At 37.9% G+C, this 25,491-nt stretch overlaps 1 protein-coding gene across 7 annotated transcripts in view; it reads left to right on the top strand.

The window, feature by feature from the left end:
* The window catches only part of LOC104609667 (DIS3-like exonuclease 2), a 28,011-nt gene extending 3,209 nt beyond the window's left edge, over window positions 1-24,802 (top strand). For 2 of the 7 annotated variants that reach the window (XM_010276034.3, XM_010276035.2), the window contains 7 exons: window positions 12,460-12,516; window positions 12,754-12,896; window positions 13,018-13,071; window positions 13,179-13,247; window positions 15,011-17,260; window positions 23,316-23,387; window positions 23,461-24,401. In XM_010276034.3, the coding sequence (XP_010274336.2) occupies window positions 12,460-12,516; window positions 12,754-12,896; window positions 13,018-13,071; window positions 13,179-13,247; window positions 15,011-17,260; window positions 23,316-23,387; window positions 23,461-23,880 (3,065 nt within the window). In that variant the 3' untranslated portion in view covers window positions 23,881-24,401. Of the gene's footprint in view, window positions 1-12,459; window positions 12,897-13,017; window positions 13,072-13,178; window positions 13,248-15,010; window positions 17,261-23,315; window positions 23,388-23,460; window positions 24,402-24,504 lie in introns of those variants that run through there. The other 5 variants (XM_010276031.3, XM_010276032.2, XR_016082176.1 and 2 more) reach the window with 4 other exon arrangements.
* Window positions 24,803-25,491: the final 689 nt, after the last annotated feature.

Genomic DNA, 25,491 nt, shown 5'->3' with positions numbered 1-25,491 from the left:
TGGGTCAGGTCTACCTGACAGAACTCAACTGATTATGTCAGTTCTGGTTCTGTGGTTTTGTCTTGATTAATAATTGGATTGGGACCAGTTCTAGCTGTTCCGAACCGATTCAGACCTAAATCAATTATATGGTTAATAATACATAAAGGCCTCCTGGTTTTCTTGTAACTTTTGTTACATTTTATGTCCAAAAGGGTAAATTTCATAAATAGTATATAAGGTAGTTTTGGTCAAAAACACATTTTATTAACATTTATAATAGTTTACTACTGTACTGTCATTTTTTCTATGGTTATTGTAGAGATATTGGGCTGAATGGACCTTAGTTTCTATAATTTGTTTGTCTTTTTATTACACTTTATTTCTGAGTTAGTGGGCCATCATTTATAGGCCTGTTACAGCCTTTTTGTATGTTTATTGAGTCAACCACCCAACTTGGGGCATTTATGTAATTTCATCATTAATTATGATTTTCCCTAGTAAAGCTTAATTAGGGGTCTGGATAGGAACATGGTTCACTTTTCTCCAGCTCCTTCTCTCCACAGTTATGAATCTCTATTTCTCTAATCTCTTCTTCCAATCTCTCTTTTCTTATTCAAATACACTTCTATTGCTGATTTTAATCTTCTACTTGGTATCAAAGCAGGTGCTCTTCCTTTTCTTTCTTCTTTCAGCGCATATACTGTAGGATCAGTAGTTTGTATTTGAGTACTAAGTTGCTGAGCATTTGAAGTTGATTTTGCCTGATTGGGAGAGGATTTAGGAGTTTTGTTTTGCTGCCCAGAAAGGTTGTTGGATAGTTTTCCCCTAAATTTGAATCGACTCAAGAGGAGGAGCCCTTTTTGGTTGGTACCTAGGGAGTTTTCCAAGCTGGCGCTTGGTGATTAAAAGGACACTAGTGGATCTTCTTTGAGATCATTCTACCTTGGCGATCATTTGGTGATCACTGGTAGGAGTGGTTTGTGTTTTCTCTATAATCCCAGGTTGTAGGGTTGTGTGAAACCCTAGAATTGGTTCTTCTCTTACTTGGTTCACATTCGGAGGTCAGTGATTAAGGTCCAATTGGTTTTCTTTTGTTTTCAGAACACTCCATATTGAAGTTTTTGGATTAATGGAATAATCTAATGGAACTTAAGTAAGGAACTGAATTCAGATTGGATCCGGGAGGGTTTATGGATTCTTTGTTGGGTGTAGTGACTACTGTGAAGCTAGACGGGATCAACTATTTGGCTTGGTCTTAATCAGCAAGGGTTCATGTTTGTAGTAGAGGAAAGTGGGGGTACCTCACAGGTAGTAAGAAGAAACCTAAGGAGGATGATCCTACTTATGAGAAGTGGATGTAGGAGAACTACACTATTATAGGCTGGCTAGTAAATTCTATGCAACCTCATATTAACCAATACTACTTATGGATAGATACAACAAAGGAGATATGGGATAGTATTGCTGAAACTTATTCCCAAAAGTTAAATTGTTCACATTATTTTTCAACTTATAGGCTCTAGCCAGCCTATAAGCTTGTTGAGATTATGTATTGTGGGTAGGGGTATTATTGTCTTTCTATTTTATTTGTATTTGGGTGCCCATTCAGGGGAATGGATGCAATTTCATTATTAAGTTAAAAGGGAACTTATTGGGTGTGAATAGTAATGCACCCTAACACCCTATTCTCCGAAACCTTCTTCCCACAATATTCATGTGTAGGTTGGAATCTTGGAAGAGCTTCCTTTTCTGACCCTTGAACACAGGAAGATTTGTTGATGTCAGACCACTGCTAGATGATATCAGCACTCTATAAAGTGCTGATGGCAACCCTTGAATCTGGTTCAGTTTTGTGCACCCTGATTTTAGGAAGATTTTGGTATGGGTCTCATCTCCTTTGGATACTTCTATGCTTTTCCTGGACTTTTCAATAAAAAATTACAAAAAAATACAGGTTCAATGTTTGGGGTTTTCTCTTCCCATTTGAGGTTGGTTCTTGCTTAAGACCTGTTGTCCTCAGGTTGTTTTACTTTTCTTGGGGTATGGGAAGTGGTTCCACATTTTTCTGAACCTTGGTTATTTTTTGGGTGATTTTACTCTTCTCCTGTATAGCACCTATATTGCTTCTAGCTTTGCTTTTGGCCTCTCGTTGGCTTCCAATCGAGTGTTCACCTATTCTGGTGGGTGTATTGCGTGCTGATTGGTTGTTGGAGTTCTATAAGGCTGTCAAGTTGCTAGTCCAAGTCTAATGGAATCGCCTAAGGAAGTGTAAATGGTTTTTGGAGTGCTCCTAGGTGATGTGGATGCTTCCAGTGCTATGATAACCACTGTAAAACTTATTGGAACCAATTTTCTAGAGTGGTCTTAATAAGCCAAACTTACCATTAGAGGAAGGGGTAAGTTGAGATTCATTATAGGCAAGGAGGTGAAGCCAAAATCTGATGACCCCAAGTTAGCCAAGTGGGAATAAAATAATTCATTGCTGATGTCATGGCTAGTCTATTCGATGTAGCCACATATTGCTCACAACTACATGTTTTTCACCACTACCAAGGATATTTGACGTTGTGTTACTACCGTGTACTCCCAGGTTAGAAATACAACTCGAGTCTACCAATTCCAAAGGGAAGCCTGCAATCTGCATCAGAGGGAGAGGATTGTGGCTATGTACTTCTCTTCCTTACAATCTCTTTGGGAAGCAATGGACCATCTGGAGGCCTTGGAGTGGAAGAATCTTGAGGATGGTGAATAGTGCTGAAAGTATGTCGAGAAGAGCAGAGTGTTTGATTTCTTGGTAGGTTTGTATGTTGAATATGATTTTACTTGGCAACACATCTTGATTGCAGATGTTGTTTCCCTTGCCATTGCATACTACTTGGTATAGGGAGAGGGGGATAGGAGCATTGTTGTGATCAGTGATTTAAAAGGTGTGCCTGAGACACATTTTAGGGTATGCGCCTCGCCTAGGTCCTAGGCGCAGCCCTTTCAAAAGGCGCACGTGATGTGGGCGCTGGCAGCAGCAGCAGTAATTTAGTGTTCTCAGCAGCAACAATTTAGTGTTCTCATCCTATCTTATCTTATCTTATCAGTTCAGTCTTATCTTATCTTATCAGTTCAGTAGGATAGATTAAGGGAGTCTTATCTTATCTTATCAGTTCATTAGGATAGATTAAGGGAGTCTTATCTTATCTTATCAGTTCAGTCTTATCTTATCTTATTAGTTCAGTAGGATAGATTAAGGGAGTCTTATCTTATCTTATCAGTTCAGTCTTATCTTATCTTATCAGTTCAGTAGGATAGATTAGTAGGGAGTCTTCCTAATTAGCAAGGAGTCTTCCTAAAAGGTAGGACTCTTATCTCTTGTAATCTCCTATTTAAGGAGTTGAGAATATTGAATAAAACCATCGAAAATTTCAGTCAAGAAAGAGAGCAAGGAGAGTAAGGTGATCTCTTGGACAAATCACCATTAGGGCGCCAAGATAGGTTTATCAAGAGTAGTGAGGAACAAGGGAAAATAGGAGGTTTTCCCCGTGGACCGACCCGTGACGAGATCCTATTCTCGGGCCCATAACATTTGGTATCAGAGCAAGGCGTCATGGGTGACTTTGAGCAATTGACGTCTAGGGTTAATGATCTGGAGCACAAACTCGTGGAAAACAGCAAGGGGGTGCGCGAGATCAAGGACGACGTTCGAGAATTAAGGCGCTTGATGGAGTTGTTCTTTTCTAGCAAGGAAAGGAACCCGGAAGAGGCTACAACCGCAACCGGCCGCCGACCAGACATGGCAGAATCGTCCGGCGAGCAGCAGGTCGTTGCCCTAGCGCAGGTTAGCAACACCCAGAATGTTCCGATTAAGCAAGAATCCAGTGTCGTCGAGGATTCCATCGACGAGAGTTCAAAGAAGAATAAGAGAAACTACTCCAAGGTCATCATCGCTGGTGAAGGAGCTTGTATGCCTCATGTTGCGGCTGAAAATGTTGCAAAAGAGTGTTTGTTAGCTGCAGTCAGATCAGATCCTAGGGCTGCACATATCTGGGTGAATCTTGCTAATGCATACTATTTGGCTGGTGATCATAGAAGTGCTGGAAAGTGCCTGGAGAAGGCAGCAAAGCTGGAGCCTAATTGCATGTCAACTCGATATGCTGTTGCGCTTCATCGTATCAAGGATGCAGAAAGGTCTCAAGATCCCACTGAACAACTTTCATGGGCTGCGAATGAAATGGCTTCAATGCTCAGAGAAGGGGACTCTGCAACAATTGAGCTTCGGATAGCATGGGCAGGACTTGCCATGGTTCACAAGGCTCAGCATGAAATTGCAGCAACGTTTGAAACTGGACATAATGATTTGACGGAAGTGGAAAAGCGAGCTCTGTACACACTAAAACAGGCAATAGAAGAGGATCCAGATGATGCAGTTCAGTGGCACCAGCCTGGCGTTCACAATCTTTGTACTCTATAGTTCAAGACATCTCAGAAGTACCTTAAGGCTGCAGTTGCCCGCGACAAAGAATGCAGCTATGCATGGTCAAATCTTGGTATCTCACTACAGCTGTCTGAGGATGAACCCTCTTCATTGGAACCCGATCCAGGAGGGCAAAATCATTCCACCTATCTGGGATTCCTTTGACTGTGTTCCAAGACACCCATCCTGAATTCGAGCTTGAGGACAAGCTCATAGTCCAGGAGGGGAGTAATGATGTGGGCGCCGACAGCAGCAGTAGTAATTTAGTGTTCTCAGCAGCAACAATTTAGTGTTCTCATCCTATCTTATCTTATCTTATCTTATCAGTTCAGTCTTATCTTATCTTATCAATTCAGTAGGATAGATTAAGGGAGTCTTATCTTATCTTATCAATTCATTCTTATCTTATCTTATCAGTTCAGTAGGATAGATTAGTAGGGAGTCTTCCTAATTAGCAAGTCTTCCTAAAAGTAGGACTCTTATCTCTTGCAATCTCCTATTTAAGGAGCTGAGAATATTGAATAAAACCATCGAAAATTTCAGTCAAGAAAGAGAGCAAGGAGAGTAAGGTGATCTCTTGAACAAATCACCATTAGGGCGCCAAGATAGGTTCATCAAGAGAAGGGAGGAACAAGGGAAAACAAGAGGTTTTCCTCGTGGACCGACCCGTGACGAGATCCTATTCTCAGGCCCATAACAACACGCCTGGTGTGCCTTGTCCCTTAGCCCAGGCGTGCGCCTTTTGAAAAATTGATGCTTTTTTGCTTTTTTTGAACATAACGGTTGGACCAGGGGCTCCACCCCCGGACCTCGTGCCACACCCCTTGAGGCAAGCCCAAACAAGTCCATGTCAAGTGTTAAATTCTTAGTTCTCACACAAAAAATAATGAATTTATAACTTTCATTGCCTTTTAAGAAGATATTTTATTGCAATGAATGAATGAACAACATTAACAACTGGCTCTAGTAATCCTTTCAATGCTTTGGCTAAATCAGGTATGGTACTTGCTTGTTAATCTTCCTCTCCTAGCTTTTAGGTTGTGGATTCTAGAGCTAATGCACACATGATTGGTTTGCCTTCTCACTTCACCTCCTATAAATTGGCTTTAGGGAAAGGTAATATCACTATAGTTGATGATCTAAAACTCCAATCTTGGGTCTGGGTGTCAAGATCACTCATAATCTTTTCCTGAGAGATGTGATTCAATCCAATAAACGAACAGTAAAATATTTCAGATTATAGGAGAAAAGAAGAAAAAGATGGAGAAGAGGGGAGAAATGAGGAGTTCGATAATCTCCTCTCACCCCTCACTAATTCTTTTATTAATCTTCATTAACTAGGTTAATTACAAGTTTGCCCTTAAGTGGGAGGCCAGCTAAGAAAGAACTTATAAAAGAGGTTAACAAGCCCATGAAGACAGGCCCACTAACATGCAAAACAAATAACATACTACTAAAACATAAAAACAGATACTAGGGCCCGTTCAGCCTAATCTCTCTACACTCCCCCTCAAGCTGAGCATAGATGTCAATCATGCTCAGCTTGCTTATATAGTGTGTTATCTTCCCTTTTGAAATACCTTTGGTCAAAACGTCAACCAACTGCTCTTTTGAAGAGATAAATGGAAAGCAAACTTCCCCTAAAGAAACTCTCTCCCATATAAAATGTTTATCAACCTCTATGCGCTTAGTTTTGTAATGTTGAATAGGATTATGTGTAGTGTTGATAGCTGCCTAGTCGTCATAGTAGAGAATCATTGGCTTTTCATTGTCAATACCCAACTCTTCCAAAAGTGATCTCATCCATAGTAATTATGACACTCCATGTGCCATTGCCCTGTACTCTACTTCAGTTGAGGATCTAGCCACTATATGTTGTTTCTTACTCCTCCATGAGAAAATGTTCCCTGCCACCAAAGCACAATATCCTGAGGTGGATCTCTTATCATCAATACATCCAGCCTAATTAGCATCAATGTATGCCTCCAGATTCATGTGTCCATACTTGGCAAACAAAATACCTTTCCCTAGAGTGCATTTCAAGTAAGACAAAACTCTTTCTGTAGCACCCAAATGTGTATCTCTGGGAGAATGCATAAACTGACTAATAACAGTCATTGCATAGGAAATTTCTAGCCGAGTCATGCAGAGATATAACAACTTTCCTAGCAGTCTCTGAAACACTCCCCTATCAGACAACAGTTCACCATCAATAGTAGAGAGCTTATGATTGAGGTCTATAGGGGTGGAAGCCGATTTAACACCAAGTTTACCAATCTTTGCAAGGAGGTCAAGAATGTACTTGCATTGAGAAATAAAGATACCATCCTTAGATCTAGCAACTTCAATTCCCAAGAAATATCTGAGATCCCCCAAATCCTTGATAAAAAAATTCAGAGTTAAGAAATCTTTTGAGTTTAATCACTTCTTGGGTGTCACTAAGGAGTTACCAAGGAGTTACTTCGTTTCAGAAACAAAGGATGGTCAGATTGAGTTTGTGTGTAACCAAAAGAGACAAGGGCATCTCTAAATCTCTCAAACCATGTTTGAGGAGACAGTTTGATATCATAAATGGATTTTGCAATTTACACACCTTCCCTTGCATTTCCTTTCCATACACCCTGGAGGCAAAGACATATAGACCTCTTCATGTAGGTTTCCATTCAACAAGGCATTTTTAACATCAAACTGGTGGGGGGGGGCTAGTCAAAAGTAGCAGTTAGAGACGATAAAACTCGAACTGAAGTCATCTTAGCCACAAGAGCAAAAGTCTCAAGGTAATCAATACCATACATCTGAGTGTAGCCTTTAGCAACCAATCTAGCCTTAAATCTCTTAATAGTTCCATCGAAATGATACTTAATAGTGAACACCCATTTACAATCCATTGGTTCCTTCCCTTTAGGCAAATCCACAATATCCCAGGTATGGTTCTTATGAAAAGCATCTAGTTTAGTCATCATAGCATCCCTTCATTCAGGTTTGGATAGGGCTTCTGACACAGACCTGGGAATCACATGGGTAGAAACAAAAGCAAGAAAAGAGTAATAGGTAGGGCATAGAAGGTTATAGGACAGGGAAAGGTAATATCACTATAGTTGATGGATCTTCAACTCCAATCTTGGGTCTGGGTGTCAAACTCACTCATAATCTTTTCCTGAGAGATGTGATTTAGTCCAATAAAAGAACAGTAAAATATTTCAGAAGAAAAATATAGAGAATAAGGGAGAAAGAAGGAGGAGTTCGATAATCTCCTCTCACCCTTCACTAATTCTTTTATTAATCTTCATTAACTAGGTTAATTACAAGTCTGCCCCTAAGTGGGCGGCCAGCTAAGCAAGAACGTATAAAAGAGGTTAACAGGCCCATAAAGACAGGCCCATTAACATACAAAACAAATAACATACTACTTAAACATAAAAACAGATACTAGGGCCCATTCAGCTCACTCTCTCTACACTGAGCTCAATCCATCATGTTCTTTAGTTGCACAAAAATTGTTTATCTATTAGCTCTCTTACCAAATTACATAATTGCACAAAAATCTGGACATGAAGCTGATGGAGTTTACCTTTTTGATCAAGCTCCTGAGCAAGGATTATTATGCCATAACGAGACATTTCAAAGTGAAAATTTGAATCTTTTTGAAGTTGTGGAATTTCCATCTTGGTCATGTGCCTTTTAAGTTCATTAAGTTTTTGTTTCCAAACTTGTGTTAGTTTGTGTCCAATTTGAATTTGCAATGTGAAGTTTGTCATCTATCAAAGCAATGTAAGACTACATATTTTGCAAGCAATAGAAAAAGTGATGTTGCTTTTAGCTTGATACATATTGATGTTTGGGGCCCATATTCTATTCCTTGTATAGGTGGCTATAACTACTTTATCTTGTTCATTGATTATTACTCTCGATACACATAGCTATATTTGATGAAGAGTAGAGATTTTAGAATGGTGGAAACTCAATTTGAGAGGAACATCAAGATAATAAGTTTTGACAATGTTGAGTACGTTTATAAGCATCTATAATTCTTCCTTGACGAAAATAAGGCAAGTCATCAAAGCTCATGTTCCCATACTCCACATGGTGTATCGGAGAGAAAAATAGGCATGTGGTTGAAGTTGCCAGAGTGCTACTTTTCTAGATGTGCCTACTCATTTTTGGGGAGATGTAGTTGAAGTAGTGATACATCTCATTAATAGACTTCCTTTATAGAGCCTTCACCCTCAATCTCCTTATCAACTTTTTTTTTTCCTAATGATCTCGTTTTTTGTCTTTCTCTCAAAGTCTTTGATTGTAATTGCTTTGTTTATGATTTGAGCCATTGCCTCAAACTTGATCCTAAGTCCATCAAGTGTGTTTTTCTGGGTTACTCTCCAGTCCAAAATGGGTACATGTGCTTTGATTCTCACTTTGGCCAATGGTATGTGTCTAAGGATGTTACGTTTCTTGAGTCTACTTTTTTTTTCAGTTACCTCGTCCTTTTCTTCATGGGGAGAGTGTTAGTGAAGATCGGACTCCGTTCTCTTTGTTCCTGATTTTTTGGATATTCCTAGTTCATCTTCTTCTCTTCCCACTTTAAGTGACAATATTCCTACTCCTCCCCCTATTCTTCAGCAGCAATCCTAGCAATAGTGGTTCATAAGATGCAAACAGGTTACTCATGAAGTTGAATGTCCACGACAATCTGATCACTTGACTCTAAGTAATTCTAAAAGCAACCCTAAACCTGAGACTATTGTTGACTCTGAGCTTCCTATTCCTACTTTTGCTAAGCCACATATCTCACAACCTGACCTTGACCTTCCCATTTCAATTCAAAAAGGAAAAAGGAATGCACTGCCTATCCCATCAAAATTAGTTTCTTATTCTATCCTGGCCTTTATTTCTTCTCAATTTATCCCCAACTCTGTACCAAAAGCTATATCAACTATATAATGGAGGGATGCTAAGAAGACTCAAATAGAAATACTATAAAAACATTACCTGAGACATTGTAGACTTGCCTGATGAAAGGAGCTGGTTGGGTGTAAGAGGGTTTACACCATTAAGTATCATGTTGATGGTACTATTGAGAGATATATGGCTCGTCTCGTTGCCTAGGGTTATACTCAGATGTATGAGATAAGATTATATGGAAACCTTTTCTTTGGTGGCTAAAATAACCTCTATGAGGGTTCTCTTATATTTAGTAACGAATTGTGATTGGCCCCTATATCGGTTTGATGCTAAGAATGCTTTTTTGAATGGGGATTTGATTGAAGAAGTATACATGTCTCTTCCTCCTTGGTAGGTATGGTAAGGAGATGTAGGGCAAGGTATGCAAGCTAAAGAAATCCTTTTATGGACTTAAACAGTCTTCTTGAGCATGGTTTGAGAGGTTCCAGGAATGGGTTTGCCTGTCAAACTTATTGGGGGGAATGGGTTTACTCCACACCTTCTTAACCAGAAATGGCTGCCCAAGACTGTCAGTAGGAAGGGTTAAAGTCCTAAAGAAAGATGCACATGAGAAAGATCTAAATGAAGAGAGGGTCCAAATTCACCTGTCAAACTTATTGGGATCCAGAAAAACTCCTAATAACTGAAGCAGTGACAAGACACTAGCTAATTTGGAATCCTTAAGTTCCCTCCTGAACTCCAGATTCCAGTTAAACCCTGTCCTAGAGTTAGCATTAGGAGAAGCTTGCTTTTTGTTCATTGCTTCTAAGGAACAGTTGGTGGATGTTTTGACTAAGGGAGTTTCAAGGCGAAGTTGCAACATTATATAAGCAAGTTGGGCATGGTTGACATCTATGCTGCCGATCAGAAAAGAAAAATGATTGACATCTATGCCAGCTTGAGGAGTGTAGAGATATTGGGCTGAATAGGCCTTAATTTCTATTATTTGTTTGTCTTTTCATTACATTTTATTTCTGAGTTAGTGGGTCTTCATTTTTGTGCCTGTTACAGTCTTCTTTGTATGTTTATTGAGTCTGCCACCCAACTAAGGGCATCTATGTAATTTCATTATTAATTATGATTTGCTCTAATAAAACTTATTTATGGGTCTGGAAAGGAACACAATTCATTCTTCTCCAATTCCCTCTTCTTCCATCTTCTCTCCACCGTTGTGAATCTCTATTTCTCTTCTTCCAATCTCTCTTTTCTTATTCAAATACACTTTTTTGCTGATTTTAATATCTACTTTTATATTATCAAAGATCAGTTTTAAGTTGTTATCATCATAGGTAATTATAGATCTCAACTATAATTAGGTTTAATCGGGTCAGACCTGATTGTCCCAATTAATAATTGGATTGGTTATGGGTCTATCAATTGGAACCAATTAATAATTAATTGGTTCAGGACCGGTAAACCCTGTCCTGAACCAGACCCAACCCATTGACAGCTCTAAGTAAACTCTTTGATGTTGACCAACAAGAGCTTCTCTGGAGTCAGTTATGGGGATCTTGATAGTAATATTGCTGAAATCCTAAGCTCCTCCCTTTGGTTCTTCAGCCCATTATATTTCTAGATCCAAGACCTCTTACTGCCTTTTGTTTTTGTAGTTCAATGGCAGCTTGAAAATTTTGGATAATATTAAAGTTGGAATTGGGGGGTCATCTTGAGGTCAGATGGTATTCTGACTTGGGTTTTTAGTGGCCCTTTTTCTGCAAGGGATGCCTATGGAAGTGATGTTTGGGCTCTTCTTGAGGGCCTCAGATTTGCTAAAGGTACCCAAGCTGCTTCTCTGCTAGTCGAGAGTGATTCCAGTAATGTGATTGGCTGGGCTAATAATTCTGGGACTGGCCTTGGAGAGGCTGGCTCACTTTCTTCATGAAATTAATGAGTTATCTGTTTTTCCCTTGGCTGCTGCTATAGGTGAAGTCCAAGAGAACTGAATCAAAAGGCTAATTCTTTTAGCTAAATCTGGATAGGAGAGAAACATTTTGTATAGTACAAATAGCTTACTTATGTCTTGAGTGGGCTATTTTTTCCTTGTTTCGTAGCCCTTTTTTTATACGTCCTCTCATGTACATCTCTCCTTTTTTGAATAAAATTGTCACATTTTCTAAAAAAAAGGTTTATCAAACCTGGATTTATTTTATTGTTGAATATATGCATTCACTTGCATGTAATACTCTTTCCAAAATTTATTGAATGTCCACAAACGTTATTTGGTTCAACCATGAGGTCTAACAACCTTCTCTATCAATTTCTTTAGTCTTCATGACAGCACATTAGCAACTATCTTATAAGGACTGGAGATAATACTAATTGACCTAACATCATTAATCATTGCCGTTCCTTTGGGATGAGAGTAATGAAGGTCGAATTAGATCTATCTCTAATGATTTATGATCATGTGGCTCCTCAAAAGATTATGTTTGTTATTGTACTCCAACGTCTTCTAAGAAAATCTCATATTAAAATTTTCTGAACCTAGAGCTGTCTCCCCATTCATACTATTCACTGTCCCCCACACTTCCTCCGATTCGAAACCCCTCTGCACCCATTCTGCTTCTTCTCTTCCAAGCCTCGTAACTTCTCTATTTTCCAAAAAAAAAACGTATTCTTCTTGGCATTCCAGTGTATGGCTCTATGGAAGTTTCTAATTGCACTTTTATCTCTTCCTGCATATCAAATACCTCTTCCCCTACTTGCACTCTGCATATGCAATTTATTATCCTTTAGTCCTATATGCATGGGAATAGGCTGTATTTCTATTGCCCTATTTGATTCATATAGCTTTAATTTCTCTCTCTGATATATTTCTTCTTTGTGAATCAACTTTTCCAGTTCTCTTCTAAGCTTGTGTCTCTCTAGGGTAGCCTGCCTTGAAAGCAGCCATTAGGTTATCATTTCATTGTGGTGAAACTTGTTTAATCCAGCTTGCTCCTCTAATTTATATTTGGTTTACATACCTGTGATGTTTCCTACATCAAAAAAGCTTATACTTATTTTGATTCAATGGCTTTGAATATATACTGTGTATCTTATTTTTCTTCATTGATTTTTCTCACCTATTTTTACAGGAGTGATTGACAGTTCACTTAGTGGAATGCTTGGCAAAACATCTAGATTGGAAGAAGGTAGCACCTCAAGTTACATAGCTTTGTCCATGAGTGCATCCTCATCACAGAAATACCAGTCGGATGTCCATGCATTGAAAAATAATAGACCATCCAGGGTATCAAATGTTTCTTTCTGTTCTTTTCTGACGATGCATACCCGTGATAAGGAATTGATGGTTGATGGGGGTAGTATGCAAGATGCTTATTTCTTTCCATCTGATTCAAGAGTAACAATGTATTCTAAATCATGTCCAGAGCAACTATGTCATCAAGAGGCAAATGGATCAATTGTAAATAAAGTAAATTTTCCTCTCCGGAACCCTAAATGTTATGCTGTTATGCAGAGAAAGTATTTTGATCCTCACTGGTCAGCTGAGACTGTTAATGAAGCCATAGAGGTAAGTTGTACCATGAATTTCAATGTAGTCCTTTCTATGGTGTATTCTTTGCTCATATTTAAGAATATATAAAGATGGTTGGATGAGAGTAAGACTATAGGCATTTTTCCCCTTTTTGCAGAGAGGTGATGTGGTTAGAGCATCATTCCATGTGAATGCTTATAATCGGGTTGAGGTATGAAGTCTAATCATCTGTTCCTTGTGCTACATTCATGATGTTTTCTGATATTCCTTGATCAATGATTTTTTGAATAGATAATTTAAATAATTCCATGTTGTCAGGCATACTGCACCATTGACGGCGTACCAATAGATGTGCTCATTAGTGGAGCTGTGGCTCAAAATAGAGCTGTAAGTTTGGAGCAATTTTTGTGGTTTGATGCTGCTTCTCCCAAAGAAACTAGTTGGAAGTCTACTTTCCATTATTAATTTCATTCAGTTAGTATTTTGCAATTTGTTATGTCCATATTTCTAGTTGTGCATTTCATATCTGGATAATGCATTCCACTCACTCAGTCTCGAATACAAAGCATAAAATTCTTCATATGAATTTGGGAAACAGATTACACAATTACCAACCTCACTCAAACCTCTCAGATCCAGGCTTGAGATTGTAAGTGTAAGACACAAGTTAGAACTGGCATAGTTAAAGCATACAATTTTTATTCTTGTCAGGAGGACAACTCTCATACTTGAGTTGACTCATGCATTGACACATGTGTTGACTCTTTGTTGACAGGTGTCAATTCATGAATATTTGTTAATATGTTAAAAGTTTTATATTTTATATTAAATAATAAACATTTAATATAAAATAAAATATATTTGAATATTAAAATATTATGTATATTATATATAATTTATTTAATAATATATGTTATATTATATTGTGGGTTGGGCCAGGCCTTATGTGTTGGGCCCAAGCCTGGCCTAGAATTTTCCGTGCTTGATGCAGACTTGTGCCTGCACACAAAAAGCTAGGCCCAGGCCAAGAATGATCACCCCTACTAAAGGGATAAAAAAATGAAAATGTAGAGTTTGTTACTCAGTGTAGCTAGGGGGGTGCAAGTCAAAAAACACTTCAAAATATTCTTTTACCAAATCTAATAAAATTCTTTAAAGTCATCCATAAAAAGAAAAAAAAATCTGAGAAACCAAATTCCTCTATTTCCTTCAAGATAAATGAGCAAACCAAAATAATACTATTTCCTGCAAGTAGAGGCACAACACATGCAAGTGAATTGTATATGAGAGAAAGTGTGACTGAATACTTAGATATCTATGGGCCAACTGAATAATTTATCATATTGTATGGGAGGATGATCCACTCATTAACATATTTATTTTTCTTGCTTTTCCTGTGAAGCTATGTTTTATTCTGTCCTTTCAACAGGTAGGAACTTAAATTGCAGAAAGACAAACTACCACTGTAATATAAGTCTGGATCCTGTAAATGGTTTTTGCAGATATCTGGAAAATTTATCTAGCGTCTTACTCCAAACATAACAATCATGCGAGGGCCCATCTACAATCAAAGAACCATTTGATCCTGGCATTCTCCAACCCTTCAGAACCCAAAACGAGGCACATGCATATAGGGAAAAAGGAATATGCAATGACACAGATGCCACCAATAACAAGCCAACAACCATCTAGAGTTACCTGTTTCTCAACCTATTAATCCTTGTTGCAACCATATGGGGTTGGCTTAGAGTTATCTGTAACTGCAGAGTAAAAAATGATTTGGTGTAACTGCATTAGGATAAATACATAAACTGTTTATCACTTATATTGGGATCATTAATTTTTCTTGTTCCTAATAACACTCATGGCTCACTAGTCTAATGTCTATGGAGCCTACCTAATACCAAGCCCCAAACTCATGGAGATAATTGGCTTGTAATTGGCGGTTACAGGAGATGCTGGTTACTTGATATCATCTGCAATTTGGGCAACATTATTCTTGTCTGAGTCCAAATAAAACTATTGGGCTAACATATTTTCTTTCATCTCCCCTTTTGAAAGTAGCCGGTGACTACATTTTTGTCAAGATGCTTGTGTTCATTCATTTATTTTTGCTTGTTCTTATTTAAGTGATGTTTTCTCCCTTGTAGGTTGAAGGAGATGTTGTGGCAGTTCAGTTGGACCCTTTGCCATTTTGGACCAGGCTCAAAGGGTCAGCTGGCCATTTCAATGAATCTACCCCAATGAATGATTGTAATGTACTCCCTGGAGACATGGATATTCTTGGTAATAACCACAAAGGGAAGGATAAACTAGATATTGAGTCTGAAGATGCTGATAGTGGAAGTAGTCTTCCCCTTACTGGGAAGGAATTTCATAATTTGGACAGAGCCTTTGCTAGCGAAGCTGTTGATGCAGAGCTGAGAGTCGAACCTATAAGTTATTGTTGTGGGTCAAATGCATGTCATTCCTCTATTATTGACCTTTCAAGTACAGTTTGTTCCTTTGACAAGAGTGAACCTTTAAATTCAGTAGGAAAGTTATGTGCCATGATAAATTCTTTCCCATCAAAGCGACCAACTGGTAGGGTAGTAGCTGTCATTGAAAAATCTCCTCGGCGTAACACTGTTGTTGGTTTTCTTGGTGTTAAAAAGTGGCTTTCCTATAGGGAAGGGCATAAAAAGGAAAACAAGAAAAACAGGAATTCTATATCATTCTCTGGTTGGGAATACATCCAGTTGATACCCACTGATCCAAAATTTCCTAAAATGACAGTTTCTGTTATAAGCTTGCCAATTGGCATGAAGACACGACTGGAGAAGGGTGATCCAACAGTTGAGATGGAGTTAGTGGCTGCAAGAATTGATAATTGGAAGGAAGAAAGTACTCTGCCAGAAGCCCATGTCATGTATATTCTTGGACGGGGTGGAGAAATTGAATCAAATATTGCCGCTATTTTGTTCCAATATGCAATTCCTGGTGCTGAATTCTCATCTGAATCTCTATCCTGCCTTCCCAAAACCCCATGGGAGGTGCCTGTGGAGGAAATAGAAAGAAGAAAAGATCTCAGAAATCTCTGTATATTTACTATTGATCCTTTTACTGCCATTGATCTTGATGATGCTTTATCAGTTGAAAGGGTGTCTGTTGACATTTTCAGAGTTGGTGTCCACATTGCAGATGTGTCATATTTTGTTTTGCCAGACACATCTTTGGACATGGAAGCTCAAATTCGGTCTACTAGTGTCTACCTTTTGCAGCATAAGCTACCTTTGTTGCCCTCACTACTTTCAGAGAACTTGGGTTCACTTATTCCTGGGGTGGATAGACTTGCATTCTCTATTTTCTGGGACATCAATCTTGCTGGGGAAACAGTGGATCGCTGGATAGGTCGTACTGTTATCCGCTCATGTTGTAAGATGTCCTATGAGCATGCTCAGGATATCATTAATGGATTAGTAGATGTTGAGAGTCCTAATGACTTCAGAAATGGGTGTCCAGAATTGCTTGGGCAGTTTCAGTGGTGTGATGTCATCAGGTCTATCAAAAGCCTCCATGAGATTTCCAAGATTTTGAAAGAGAACAGGTTCAAAGGTGGGGCACTGCATTTGGAGAGTCCCAAGCTGGTTTTCTTGTTTGATGAATGTGGAATACCTTATGACAGTATGCTATGCGAGCGGAAGGGTTCGAACTTTCTCGTGGAGGAGTTCATGCTCCTGGCTAACAGGACAGTTGCAGAAGTCATATCTAGAGCTTTTCCAAGTTGTGCATTATTGCGTAGGCATCCAGAACCTAATTCACGGAAGCTAAGAGATTTTGAGTCATTTTGTAGAAAGCGTGGTTTAGAATTAGATGCTTCTTCCTCCGGCCAGCTTCACCATTCACTGGAAAAGATCAGAGAAAAGCTCAATAATGACCCTACATTGTTTGATATTCTCATCTCATATGCTTCAAAGCCAATGCAGTTGGCTGCGTACTTTTGTAGTGGAGAATTAAAAGACAGGGAGAATGAATGGTCTCATTATTCATTGGCTGTTTCTCTCTATACGCATTTTACATCACCATTGCGTAGATATCCTGATATTGTGGTTCATCGAACATTGGGTGCTGTTATAGAAGCTCAAGATATGTACCTGAAGGGACAAAAGACACTGCTTAAATCAATTAAGCAGGAGGCAGTTGCAAGGAATTATTTCACCAATATCTATTTTGATAAAAATGCTATAGAGTCCAAAGAAGGCCAGGAAGCATTATTAGCTGCAGCATTGAAGTATGGAGTTCCCTCTACAGAAGTACTTTCAGATGTTGCTGCTCATTGCAATGAGAGAAAAGTATCTAGTAGGAATGCTGAAGATGCTGCTGACAAACTGTACATGTGGGTTCTGCTGAAAAGGAAAGATGTACGTATACTTTTCTTATGGCTTTTCCTAGTTCTACTACTGGATGTTTCTACTGTGATTGCTCTAAGTTCATTTTCAATATTCTAGCTTTCCCATTGGTAGCTATTGATGTTCAGTCACCCTTAAAAGTATGTTCCTCCACCTTCTGGGTATATGAGAAAGTTTCATATGAAATTTGAAGAGAGTTCTCATGCTTCTGTGTTGTTATCTTGGTGATAATCATTAGATGTGCAAAATCTGCTTTTAAACTATAACTTACACATGGAAAAACTGTTCAGATACCCTTTATCCTAATATATTTATTAACTGAATATGGATAGAATAGAAGATACTTTTCTCATTTTTAATCGGTAAATAATCTGTTGTCCATAAAAAAAATGCTTTAGTTACAAGGAAGCCAATTATTGCAAGGGTGAGTGTATATTCTTCCCTTCGCATGTCTGTACTATTCACTATTTTCTCTTTTATTGTATTATGCCATCATTTTAATTACTATGGGTACATTTACATATTGTAGTCTGATATGCAAAAATAAATTTGAATTAGGATCTCTGGGTTGCATCATCTTCTTATGATTTTAGGAAGGCCTGAAATTATTGCAACGAAGTCTGGCTGAAATTATAGTTAGCGGTTTTGATATTGATCGAGATTTTTCCATGTAGAGATGGGAAAATTTGGAAGAGATTATGCTAATTTCACTAAAGTATTTAGAAGTATATTTACACATTTTAAGGATTAGAAAACCATAGCAAACGATTGTATAAATCAAATAAGAGAAGATTAAGAGACTTAAATAGATAGCTTTCTCTCCATCTCCTTTTTATCCTTTTATCCATCTTGTCTTCATTATGTATGTCATTTAGTTGCCATTTTGACTTGTCTTTTTTGTTGCTAAAAAGTTTTACTTAGATTGAGAATCCTCTTTTGTAGTTGATGTTTTTAATTCTTCTTTTTTGAATTGTAGTGACTTTTTAAGTGAATCATATGAAAATAATATGCCAATAATTGAACCACTGAATCCCCATTTGTACTTTTAGGTGTTTTTTTTTTTTTAAATTATGATGATTTTAATAAAACACCAGAAAGTTTCTAATAATATTCGAAAGTTTGAAATTTTAAAGGTATAGTCCATCAGTGGAATCTGAAATATCATTGACATGTCAGTAGATTGTTGGAGATATTAAAAAAAAGATTCTTGGAAATTTTCATTTTACCCCCCAGCAAAATGGGGAGATTTTGGGGAAATTTTGCCAAATCTCACTAATATTGCAAATCATGGATGAAATTAACTAATATGTGAATATACACTCTTCTATTCATCATGTCACTATCGTTCATTATTTTCTCTTTTGTTTGTCACACTCGTTACCTTTTTCTTAATCAGCAGCAAAGAAGAAGATTGCATTCATTCATTAATTAAAACAGTTACAACCAGTGATTTAAAAGGCGCATTTTAAGGTATGCGCCTTGCCTAGGTCCTAGGCGCAGCACTTTCAAGAGGCTATGCCTTGCTCTTCAGCCCAGGCGTGCGTTTTTTTTTAATTTTTTACACCATTTTTTTTTTTTTAACCTAAAGGCTGGGCTGGGGACGAAGATGTTTCAAGCTGGGAGGATGACTTTGTGGTGGAAGATTGAGGCTTTGGTCATGGAGCAAGGAGGGTTTAAGTTTCTGCTTAGGGGTGGGTTCAGATGCTTTTGCTCTTATGGGGATTTCTTGGTTTGTTTTCTTGGCTTGTGCTTGAGATTGTTTTGAGAAAAGCTTTAAAGTTTTTGCCAATTTTGGTTTTATGGGTTTTTAGTATGGGACTTTTGAGATCTTTGTTGGGCTCTTTGGGTTTTTTTCCTCTTCGAGTGATGTCTTATCACCTTCCTATTGTATTCTATTTTCTTTTGCTAATGAATTTTTATCTTATTCTTCAAAAAAAGGCTGGACTAGGGGTTCCACCCCCGGACCTCCAACCAAGCCCCTCGAGGCAAGTCCAAACAAATCCATGTAGGATTTTAAATTCTTAATCCTTACACAAAAATATCTTCTTAAAAGACAATTATAAAATGATTTAATTTTGTGTAAGGATTAAGAGTTTAAAACCCTACATGGATTTGTTTGGACTTGCCTCGAGGGGCTTGGTACAAAGGTGACTCGTAGAATCAAGAATGCAAGATGTTTTACACCACACTAGCTATTTGAACTAATGCAATTGAGGAAAAAATAAATTGTTTGGATTTTCAGATTTGTCATTTTCTCAAATACTTGGATCACCTCCTTCATATTCCTCACCGAATTTAGATTACCTCCCTTACAAAATAGGACAGTATCATCAGCAAACTGCAAGTGAGTAATAGGCACTCTTTCTCTTCCCACTCTCCAACCTCTCATGAAACCCCTCACATATGCTCTCTGGAAAAGAATACCTAGCATTTCAGCTACTAGTGTGAATAAAAAAGGAGAGAGTGGGTCCCCTTGTCTAATACCTCTGAAGGCTAGAAAGTTATCAACTACTGTGCCATTAAACAAAATTGAGTAATGACAAGTACTAATGCATCCTTTAATCCACTTGTACCACCTATCTCCAAATCCAAAGTTCCTCATCACTTTCACTAAGAAATCCCAATCCATCAAATCATATGCTTTCTCTAGATTGAGCTTGCAAATCAAACTTTTCTTTCCAAATCTTTTTAGCTCCTCCACACTCTCATTAGCAATAAGGATTTGGTTGATGATCTGCCTGTCCTTGACAAAGGCTCCTTCATTTAAGGAAATAATAGAAGGAAGCACTGATTTATTTTTTCTTGATAGAACCTTAGCACTAATTTTGCAAAGGTTGTGAACTAGGCTGATGGGCATAAACTCCTTAGGTTGTATTTTCCCTTCTTTCTTTGGAATCAAGGCAATGAAAGTAGAATTTAATCTTGGGTTAATTACTCCTCTACTAAAAAATTCATCAAGCTTTTGGTTACTCTTTTCTCACCTTGTTAGACTCCTCAACAAATCTTATCACGTTGAAGTCTCCAATACACCATGGTCCATCCCACAAATCCTGTATTATCTTCAAGTTCTTCCCACATCTCATTCCTCTCCTTGTACTCATTAGGTCCGTAAATGCATGTTAACTCCCAGTTAAAACCATCATCCTCTTGTCGGAATTTAAGACATTGTAAACTTCCCCATCAATTCCTCCATTCCTTTCAATACATTCTTCTTCCATAATACCACCATACCACCGGAGGATCCCCATGACGGTGACATTGCCCAACCTCTTCCCCTAGACCTCCAAATACTTATGGCCCAACTGTCATCAAAGGTCGAGAGCTTGGTCTCTTGCAACAAAACAACATCCGATTTCTCCTTCAGCATTTCTTTTATTATGGCTCTCTTCCTCACGCTCCCAAATCCTCAAACATTCCAGCTGATCATTTTCATCGATTAACTAATTTTGTAGCCCCTACCTCAAACGACCGATTTACTTGCCCCTTCTTTTTCTACCCTTCCTCTGACTAAACTCCCTATCTCCTTCCACATCAAGCTTTAGCCTCTCTACCTCACTCATCTTCCTTTTTCTCACTTTCTCTTCAGTTTTCTTAAGTCTTAAATATGTTTTTAAGTCATTAGAATCCTTCACCTTACACTCCAATTTCTCCACAAACTTTTCTGCTGTGTCTCCTTCCTGTTTTTCAGCCTCCATCTCTGCCCCACTGTCCATATTTCCATCCACTATGATAGCATTTACCTTATCATTTCTTTCCTCATTCTCTGTGGTTTTATTTTCTTCCAACTCCTTCCTCTTTAGATCTTCCAGTGGTTGTTCAACTAAATCCCAAATTCTTTCTCCCATCTCTTCTTATTCAGCCTGCTCTTAGAACTTTATGTGGGCTGAAAAAGCCCAAGAGATTTGGGACCAAGCAAGTCAACATACTCTGAACAAAGGAGCTTTTTCCAAATCTACCAACTTCAAGTAGAGTCAGAAGCTTTGGAACAAGGAGAGAAGTCCCTTGTAGCCCATTATTCTGCTCTTAATTCTATGTGGAAGGATCTGGATCACAAGTCTATAGATTGGAGGAGTGAAGGGGATCCTACAGCATACAGAAAACTGCTCTCTCAAGAAAGGGTGTTTGCATTCTTTGCAGGCCTGAAATCTGTTTGTGGGCCTATTCAGATTCAGATTTTGGGTGGTAAGGAGCTTCTAGGCCTTGAGAAAGTGTTTGCTTTGGTGCAATATGAAGAAACTAAAAGGGCTGCTATGAGTCCTCCTGAGGGGGAGTAGGTTTCTTTATTGTCTAAGGGTGACAACAAGAAGGGTGAGATACAGAAGAAGGGAGGAGGTGACAAGGACAAATTTTGGTGTATTCATTGTAAAAGATCTGGACACACAAAAGTGTTTTATTGAGATTTGGTTGGCAAGCCTAAGAAGTTTCGGGGGAAACAGAACAAAGGACTTAATGTAGCTAATATTGCTTCTTCCACAACATGTTCATAGCCCTTGTTCTTTTATTTCTAGACAAGGAGTTGTCTCCTTTTCTGTTGGCTTAAGCTTGTCTGATGTTTACCATGTTCCAGAGATGTCCATTAATCTTTTGATTCTTCTAAAGGCACCAGTTTATGTCGGTCTGGTTTGCAGAAGAGTCATTGTAACAAGACCATATTTACCTATGGCATTGTCGTTTGAGTCATTTTGCCTTTGTTTCATTAAAAATTTTGTTTCCAAACTTGTTCAAGTCATTGTCTTTGTTGTCATTGGAATGTTCTACTTGTCAGTTAAGTAAACATTGTAGAAGTTCATATCCTCCTATTAATAAAAGAGCTCATTTCCCTTTTCATATTATGCATTCTGGTGCTGTGCTGTCAGCTTTTCCTTTTTTTCTTTTTCTTTTTTCCGGCCCTATTGGACAAGGAGACCCTATAAGAACAATGATATCAGCAATTCTACAACCTTACAAGGATTGAAGTTGGTTAAGCAACTGAAGTTCAAGAAAATTGAGGTTGAAGGTGACTCAAAAATTGTGGTAAGTTGGATGAAGAATAAGTAAGGGGCCTCAGTATATAGGCAGACTTTGAGTGAATACTAAGTTTAACTAGGGAGGTAGAAGTAAATTGCAGATGGGTGGGCAGATCGGCCAATGAACTAGCAGGTACTTTAACTGAACAGGGGACCAATAGAGAAAATCTGTTTTGGGAAGTAACGTAAAACTATAAATACTTGTACATAATTTACAACATTAATAAAATTTCACAGCTACCAATCTAAAAAAAGAATACTTGAATTTACACATTTACATCTTCATTGAATCAAAATGAAAAGTAAAAAGAAATCCCTAAATCCCTTATATCAAATTTCAGGGTTTGCCTTTTGTAGGTTCACCTTGCCCATAAGATTACCAAAAAAACCTTGTCCATACAGTTGATAGTTGCTGGCATCATCAGTATAGAGGATGATGATATCAGGTTGATCAGTCTGAAAAATTCTCTGTTAATCTATATGCTCTAATAAGTGGTTAGTTGCATGCAATAGAGATAAGGAAAGGAGTAGAGAAAGAAGAGAGAAAGGACAAGAGAAGAAAAAAATTTGAATGAAAGAGTTAGACCTCACATGCTTGCTCATATTATTATTTGAGTATAAGAGTACATGAAAAGACAAGTACTCTTCACCATGACTCATGCCATATTGCTAAACACATTTTAATTTCTCATACAAGCATAAATTTCTTCTCCTCCTTTGTTGTTTCATGCCATCACTTTCATTACTTACAAGTACATTAACATGTTAAATTATGCTGTACAAACACAGTTTTCTGATTTTAGGAAGCCCCGAAATTATTGAAATGTATTCTAGCTGAAATTGATCCAAAAAGTTATTGTACACTCTGTTTCTGATTCTGCTTCTTCTTCTTATTCTTCTTCTTCAGATTTTTATTTGTTAAGGAGAATTTGATGCATTTCAGAGCAACTGGCTAGTAGATAAAATTCTGAAATGGATCATGTTATTATTATATTCAGATTGGATTTTTGTCTTTTGAAATTTGGTCCCTGCCTTCATAATTTATGTTTTGTTCAATACAGGCTTTTTTATCGGAAGCTAGAGTTTTGGGTCTGGGACCCAAGTTCATGTCAATCTATATTCATAAACTTGCAGTAAGTAGTTAATTATCTTTTTTATTTCTCAAGTTTTTAATTGTTTCTTACAACAATAATTATATGCTTGTAGATTGAGCGAAGGATATATTATGATGAAGTCGAGGGATTGACTGTAGAGTGGCTTGAGATGACATCTGCATTAGTGATTGATTTATGTACAAGTAAGCGCTCTCAGAACAGAGGTAGCCCTGGTAAATGCCGAGCACTTGAAGATGTTGCTTGGATTATTAGCTCATGTGACCTGAAGCCAGAATGGGAGGCGTTTGGAGATGTTAATTATGAGGGTGGCGCAACCCAGGAAGGAGTTGTTTCTGTGCCATCCAAAGATTCTGAGCCTGTCATTTCAGGTGGTAGTGAAATTGGTCCTGCTGTTTTTCCTCTGACAGTGCGGCTCCTTTCAACTATCCCTGTTGTTCTCCATGCAATTGGGGGGGATGATGAACCACTTGATATAGGAGCAAGGTTGTACATGAGCTCGTATCTTAAGTGAACCAATTATTGGAATTAGCATCAGTTGGGTTTGATGGAGTATAATAGGGGGAGTTCGATGGGTAGATTGGACATGGATAAGTGCCAATGTAGATACTAAGTTAAATGTATAGTTCAAATTGAGTAATATCCCAAGCTCCAAATGGATAAATATGGTGTGAATAATTGACACTGAAGATGGAGATAATGGTGGTTGTGTAGATAAGTGTACGGTTTTGGCTGTGGCTGTATCAGTGGCTATATTTTATCTAAGCTGCTTCCTGGGAATTGGTCGTTTTTTTTTAAGACCAGTTTCATCCCGTATTACCCTGACAGTGTTGCCAATTTCTGATGCTCAAAATACCGAGTGTCAGAGCTGAAAGAGCAGTGTTGTGTTTGCTGAACTGAAAGCCCAATGGTTTTTTTTCAAGTTATGGGCGGTCTAGTTTTTTGATCCTGGTCAGTTTTTCACTTAGTATGATTATTTTGGTTTCAATTATGTATGCAACTTTTTCATTCAATTAGATGGATTTGTTTCGAAAATTTACATCTAGAGAAAATCAAGTTTAAATGTGGAACCATCTTCTTTTATTTCCTCATGGAAGTTTGATGAAACTCTGTGCTTTCGCAATGTTGTAATTCACAGGTATTACAATTCAATCATGTCCAGATTGTTGAGAATGTTGACTGTCCCTGCAGTGTCATTCAGTAAATGAAAACAATAAATTCTTGCAAAGAATGCTAGTTGGGTTGTCGGGAAAAGGCTTCTTGATGGAGTGGATACTTGAACCAGTTAAATCTTCGCATTGTTATTGTTTTGAATTTGTTTCTCTTATCTAAGGGTTGCTGTCAATATACCAGTAAAGAATAGGAAAGGAAGGTGTTAAAGAGATGTATTCAATGTTTTGAAAATCGTAGTCGTATTCTAAATCATAGAGAAAGTTGAATCCAATCGAATCATGAATTGTATTGTAAATCATAAGATTATTTTTATTTTTTTGACAAACTTCTCAAAAAAGTTAAGGGCAAATATTTTAAACTACCCCTGAGGTTTAGGAAATTCTACTGTTTCAGTATTGTCTTAAAGTAGTACCCTTACTTTTTGACAATTGACTAAATCTTCCTTACCATCAGTGTTCCATTCTTATTTAAAATTTCAAAATCCTTATTTAAAATGAGAACTTCAAACAAAACTTATACGAGGAGATGGACCCAAAACCATGATTTGTAGATTGAGACCAAGCAGGATCAAACACTAAACTTGGCCGACCCAGAACCAACAAATTCAACAAACTCTATCAATGTTTAATAGGGAGTGTGAACTATCTCAGATTGTTGAGGCTTATCGAAATGGCCTCTTGTTTGTCTGTGCCAAAAAAACCAAATGAGCTCAAAAGTTAGTTATTAATGAAAAATTTTGGTGGGTTCTGGTTTTGAAGAGAGATTGTTAATGGGTTTTTCGTTTGCTAAACATTTATGTTCAATACTGTTTCGGTCTTCTAGTTCTTCCGCTACCCGATGAAGAGGGCAATTGTTAGAATGAGAAAGGAGGAACCAAGGCCAACTCTAATAATAATGGCTAGTTTTTGGGCCTTGCTTTTCCCTGAAAATGGTAGAGCAAAGCTTGTTGGAT

This window comes from Nelumbo nucifera, chromosome 1, assembly GCF_055504915.1.
Source record: "Nelumbo nucifera cultivar China Antique chromosome 1, China Antique-T2T, whole genome shotgun sequence".
Classification (NCBI taxonomy): Eukaryota; Viridiplantae; Streptophyta; class Magnoliopsida; order Proteales; family Nelumbonaceae; genus Nelumbo; species Nelumbo nucifera.
Note: the sequence above shows the minus strand (reverse complement) of the source record. Positions and strands in the feature narration are given on the sequence as shown.